This window comes from Lottia gigantea, assembly GCF_000327385.1.
Source record: "Lottia gigantea unplaced genomic scaffold LOTGIsca_14, whole genome shotgun sequence".
NCBI classification, from domain to species: Eukaryota; Metazoa; Mollusca; class Gastropoda; family Lottiidae; genus Lottia; species Lottia gigantea.
Genome location: NW_008707617.1, coordinates 2,263,859 through 2,269,791, shown reverse-complemented (window position 1 = coordinate 2,269,791; position 5,933 = coordinate 2,263,859). Strand labels below are relative to the sequence as shown.

General features: G+C 34.3%; 1 protein-coding gene across 1 annotated transcript; it reads left to right on the top strand.

Moving 5' to 3' along the window:
• Nucleotides 1–4,813: 4,813 nt before the first annotated feature.
• On the top strand, nt 4,814–5,380 carry LOTGIDRAFT_157511 (hypothetical protein; the record flags this gene model as incomplete). The annotated part of the gene is made up of 2 exons (XM_009049719.1): nt 4,814–4,925; nt 5,160–5,380. 2 exons carry the CDS (start codon nt 4,814–4,816, stop codon nt 5,378–5,380), a joined length of 333 nt encoding a protein of 110 aa, XP_009047967.1.
• Nucleotides 5,381–5,933: the final 553 nt, after the last annotated feature.

Genomic DNA, 5,933 nt, shown 5'->3' with positions numbered 1-5,933 from the left:
TCAGATTCGGTCCATAACAACATTCCACTAAATAAATGGCAAAGTCACTTCATAAAACTATAAAATCGATAAAAAAAAATTGAAAGTTTGAATTCAAAAGTAATGCCAAATATGGAATTAAATAAAGAAATAAGTTAAAGTGAAAGTATTTACTATAAAAATAAAAAAAATTGAAAATAATATAACATTAACATTAAATTTTATATAAACGGGAATTAAAATCATAGATGATCATTTGTTTGAATTTTGTTTGTTTATTTATGATTTTACATTCTTGAACTCAGTGTTCATGCATTCTTACATGAGATGTTCTTTAATTATGAATACTTTTAAGATTTGAGACATCGGGTTCACCCGCTTAACGAAATGCTCGTGCCAATACGTTAAGAAATTAATATATAAAGATAGACATATTACATTTATATTTATCAAACATAATCATGATTAATTTTACACCACAGGAAATTCAAATTTTAATCGACGAAGTAGAGAAGAACAAATCCGTACTATTTAGCAGACTAAGTTATACAGTTACTAACAGTTCTAAAAAGAGAGCACGAGATGCTACATGTTCGAAGGTGAAAGCAGTCAATGATACAGATCATCTTCGAACTGTAGAAGAAATACGGAAATTATGGGTTATTTCTATCTCGAAATACTCTGTTTCGGCGTACGTTTTCAACTCATTGTCGAATGTGCATGTAAACAGCAGCCATATTCTTTTCTTCACGTGATACCGAAGCTTTTAAGTTAATCATAGGACCATCCTTACTTATATGATGATCATAAGATATCAGAAGTCAGGTGTCTCAAGATTATGATATAAGTTATTATATATATTTTTATTTTACACATACATATTACACATTTTACATTATCATACAGAACATATATAAAGGTAGGGTTTCAATCCTACATCCAACAAATTTAACTTCAGATATCATAATCTCATATCATCTCTGTCGGTCAAAGTGTGTGGACGTGTTCAAAAGAGTGTCTGAGAACGAATGATCCTTGACGAAGTTGTCTTTAAAAATATCCCAAGTGATACTGCGCTCGATGTGACAAGGTGATGGTTTAGTATTGGGGAAAAAGATTATCATCCTTCTACATCAACATGCAACAAAATCCTACTACCCAATACTCACCCAATACTAAACAACCGGTAAAAGCGTGAAATAAAGAAAAGAAAAAGGGGGTCCATACATCATTTATTACATGTTCTAAATACAAAGATAGCTTACCAGGCAAGGTAATATACGCCCACTGGCAGCTTTGATTTTGAACATAAATATTTAGCAGTACAGTAACAATCACCAGTATGAAATATTCAACCTTAAATCATACACTTCTTTTGAACTCTTTAGCACAACACTGAATAATATTGAGTATGAGTTATTGCCCTAGTTCTTGAATACGTGTTCAATCTTTAGCTCGTGAAAACTCTAGAAGGCAAATATTCAATCTTCAGGACTGAATAATAAAACCAAGTTTTGTCAAAATCCAGAAAGAATCATGCCTTTTAGTGTTTTAATTAGTAGTGTGATAAATGAAAGCACTCGCTTTAAGCCCGAATGGTATAACATTAAAAACAAAATACCAATCCGCAAACTGAAAGCCAAAATATGTGCGAGGCGTAGGGTGCAGTAAAACATGGTCATATCCGGATTTGTCGTCTAAAGAACACATGAAAGAATTTCTACCTATTAATCGAGGTACATCCTTCAAGCTGAAACGGACAATCATTAACCAAAGGTTAAAAAATCTTTCATCATGACATAAACGTGGTTTAGTTGGCTCTACCGTCAAAGGCAAAACCAGACGTGGAGGGAAACATTTCCCAACCTTCTCTAATACAGAAATAGAACTATTAGCCACCCTCTCAGTTAAGGCATCAATAATAAAAGGGTAAAACTGTTCGCGGTTGGCAGCATTTGGAAAAAACGAGACCGGGGGAGACTCGGATTTGTATGATCTGCCTTTAAAATTCCCTACAAATCTATTGAAAAAATTTGATACATTAACGCAGTCCTTCAACCAAGATAAAACTCGTTGATCAGACGTTATCTTCTCCAACATGTATGCAAACTCAGCCCGTTCAAACACTTGCTCAGCCAGAACCTCGTGGGAGGAGGAAAAGGATGCCTCACCCCTGTAGTTAACGCAAACATGTGACTCTCGAATTTGAATAGTAGAAAAATCAGTAATATGCAAGACGTCTTCAAAAGACTGGAAACAAGAAGAGACAAATAGGAAACTACAGAGAGAAACACCCAGTCCCCAACCCACGTGAAACAAATCACTAGAGGTTAGATCCCTGAGTCGAGGCCAAGGCAAGAAATACATTCAAAGATCAATTAAAGCCTACACCAATAAACCAAAGCCCAATTAATAAATTCACTTATTATTTCCCAATTTAGGGCAATTCCTTTACAGTAATAGCATGTAAAATTGAACCTGGGGCCATCGCGCCCCCTCCCACGCCCCTACCGCCTCTAAAAGGATTGAAAGAAGGGTATGTGACGGAGAATAACCAAATGAATGTGGGGGAGCAAAAGGATAATACTCGTAAAAGGTAGCAGGACCCTCATATTTTTTTACTTTTTGTTACCACAGAGGCAATCTTCTTGTCTTCCGTAGAGCCAAAAAGCTTCCGCGCCCTCATATTTCCTGCAATACGTGAGGGACTTGATATAATAATCCAAATCCTTGTGAGAGGTCAGCAACTTCCATGACAGACTCAATAGCAGCGATAAGCATTTGTGAGGCGGTCAGTTGCGGTCTACTTCCTAGGACTCTAAGGTATCATAAAACCTCCTCTACCTGGTTCTCCGACTTGCTCGAATCTATCTTGGACAATTTACTCTCCATAATTTTGAGGCGTTCATCTATTAAAGATATGACTCGACTAATTAAGAAATCAAAAATAATACTATTCCTCAAAGATATGACATGATTCACTCAATAATTTTTAGAAAATCAAAAACCTGTATTAACTGACTACTATATAAATCGCAAACTCAACCTCATTACATAACCATTCCTCGACACTTGAAAAAGGATAATATTTCAAAAACCGGTTCGTGTCAATTGCGTAAGTTTTTGTTTTACTTGTTATAATTTTTCACATCATTGTTAGCGTTATTTATCACCTAAATATATATCTTTGCATTTTTCATCATAACTATCATCTTACTTTATATCCCACTATATAAGAGCCTTCAAGAGAAATTCCCCCCACGACTATAAGCAGAAAATGATAGTTGCATATTCAAAAAATAAGAACTTAAATGATAATATTGTTCATAGTAAACTAAAAACAATCAGTACATAATAGATACTATACTTCTCGACCATCGGGCGAGTTATTTTTTCTAATTTCAGATCAGAATCAGAACAGAAGAAAACCCAATATCAAGACACTTAATCCTAATTTCTAAATAAAGTGTCTGCTCCACCCTAGGCCTGTACATTTGGGGGAATCAAACCTTTCCTTCCCCGAAATCTCATTATACCGCATAAGTAACTGAAAGGGCAACTGCGAACCAAACATTCCAAACTCCATAATGGTATGCAACCATATAGCATAGAAAAAGAAAAGAAAAAATAAAGGATAAAATAGCGTATGCTCAAACACACCAACCTGCAGGATTTGAAGAACCACTGGGTTCCGTCAAAGCTTGGCCTTTTGGAGCACACACCAGATTTGCTTGCAGAATGCTGAAATGAAGCAACAGCCTAGCAGCTTTTAAATCATCTGGTTGCCCGGTTAATAATATAACATCTTTAATTGTTTTCCCGGTCAGCTTCTGAAACTCCGAATGCAACTCATTGAGTGAATAATTGGATGGTCCTTCTTTAATCTGGCTAGTATGAAATCATCTGACTCTCTAACCACTTTGAACTGCATGATTATTGGGATTCACTATTTCCCCATTAAAGAATGCTTCGTTTTAAGTACTGCATATGCCATTACCTACCATAAAAGAAAAACAAACAAAAAATAAAATAATACTTCATATCAAAATCTTCCTTCATAACCAATTTTTTAACTCATTCCTTTATATCAAAATATTACTACATGTCAAACTCTTTACTTCATATCACAATCTCACGTCATTTCTTTTATATCAAAAATTTACTTCATCAAAATCTTACTTCATTTCAAAATCTTTACTTTATTTCAAAAACTTTAACTTCACATCAAAATCTTTACTTTTATATCAAACGCTTTACTCAATATTAAAACTTTACTTCATATACAAATATTTAATTCATATGAAACTCTTTATCTCATAACAAAATTTTCTTCATATTACAAGCTTTACTTCAAATCTTAACCTCAATTAAACAAATTTACTTCATATCAAAACCTTTACTTCATTACTTCATATCAAAATCTGTACTTCACCAAAAAGCCTTACTTCATATCAAAATCTTTACTTCACAAAAAAGCCTTACTTCATATCAAAATCTTTACTTCATATCAAAACTTTACTTCATATAAAAGCATTACTTCATATCAAAATCTTTACTCAATATTAAAACTTTACTTCATAAACTTTACCCAGTATTAAAACTTTACAATGCTAATTACGATTTCACTGATATATCGAATATCGGTTGGTCTGTAGTGGACTACAGTCTGGTACCTTACGAAAATGTTGGCCAATTATCAGAATTCAAAGTGAGAATCTGCTGCAAGAGTCACAGTGCTTAGATATATTGGACTCCAGTTCTAAAGACCCAGATCATTCTGTGATCACTTGGAATATTAAATTGATAAATGACCCAACAGATACAGAAGATAGAAATGGCTTCAAAAATAGGTTTAACGAAATATAACTTGAAGAATATTAAGGACAATTTCGCCGAGGACAGCGTAAAACTAAAATGTGTAAGGGACAAAATATACGAACTGGAATGTAAGTCAGTTTCTCAGCAATGTTTAGACCAATTATATAATAAATTCGTTGAAGATATAAAAAGTGAAATGGATCTCAAATTTGCGCCAAAAAATGTAGTCATGGACAGTCGTAACAAAAAACCACGACGAAAAGCTAAACCCTAGGCCTATACTGGAATGATGTTTGTGTGTCAGAAAAACAGTGGTTAAGGGACAAGTCAGTAAATAAGAATACATGTATATCTTTTGACAGTAATAAAAACCAAACGTAAACTTTTTGGTAAAGAAGTGCGGAAGGCGAAGCGACAACATTGGTACAGGGAACAAAATAATCTTCAAGAGCTTACTTCAAAGAACCGTCCCGATCTCTGGGAAGAATTTGGTAAAATTGGCATAGGGGCGAAGCGAACATCCATTCCCATGGAAATAATTAATGAAAATGGTGATATAAGTGACAATGTGGATCAGATATGACAAAAGTGAGAGAATGATTTCAAGAACCTTCTCAACGCTAAGGACATTAACGGTAGTAACAGACATGATAACAGTGGTAGTGAATTTAACAAATTAAGTGTTTGACATGATATCATAACTAAATGCAGATATAAGTTTAATCCAGGTGCAAACCGCTTAAAAAAGTGCCAAGGACAATAAAGCCTCAAGGTGTGATAACACCCTTCGGAAGTTTTAAAAAACCACATTCCTAAATCATCTACCAAAGATCCCCGTGATCCCTTGAGCTACAGAGGTATCTCGCTAGCCCCGTCGTCAATATAAACTTTACTGTTCTATTTTAAATGAGAGACTCGACAAATTTGTTAATGAATTAGACCTGGTTTATGATAATCATGGGTTTCGGAAAAACCGAAGTACAGTGACATCCGACCATATTATCTCCCTTTCAACTATCATAGAAACAAGAAAGTCAATGCGGCAACCCACTTTTGCGGCATTCATTGATTTCAAAACTGCATTGATTGAGATACTTCATAGAGTGGTCATGGTCGAAATAAACCAAGAACTTATA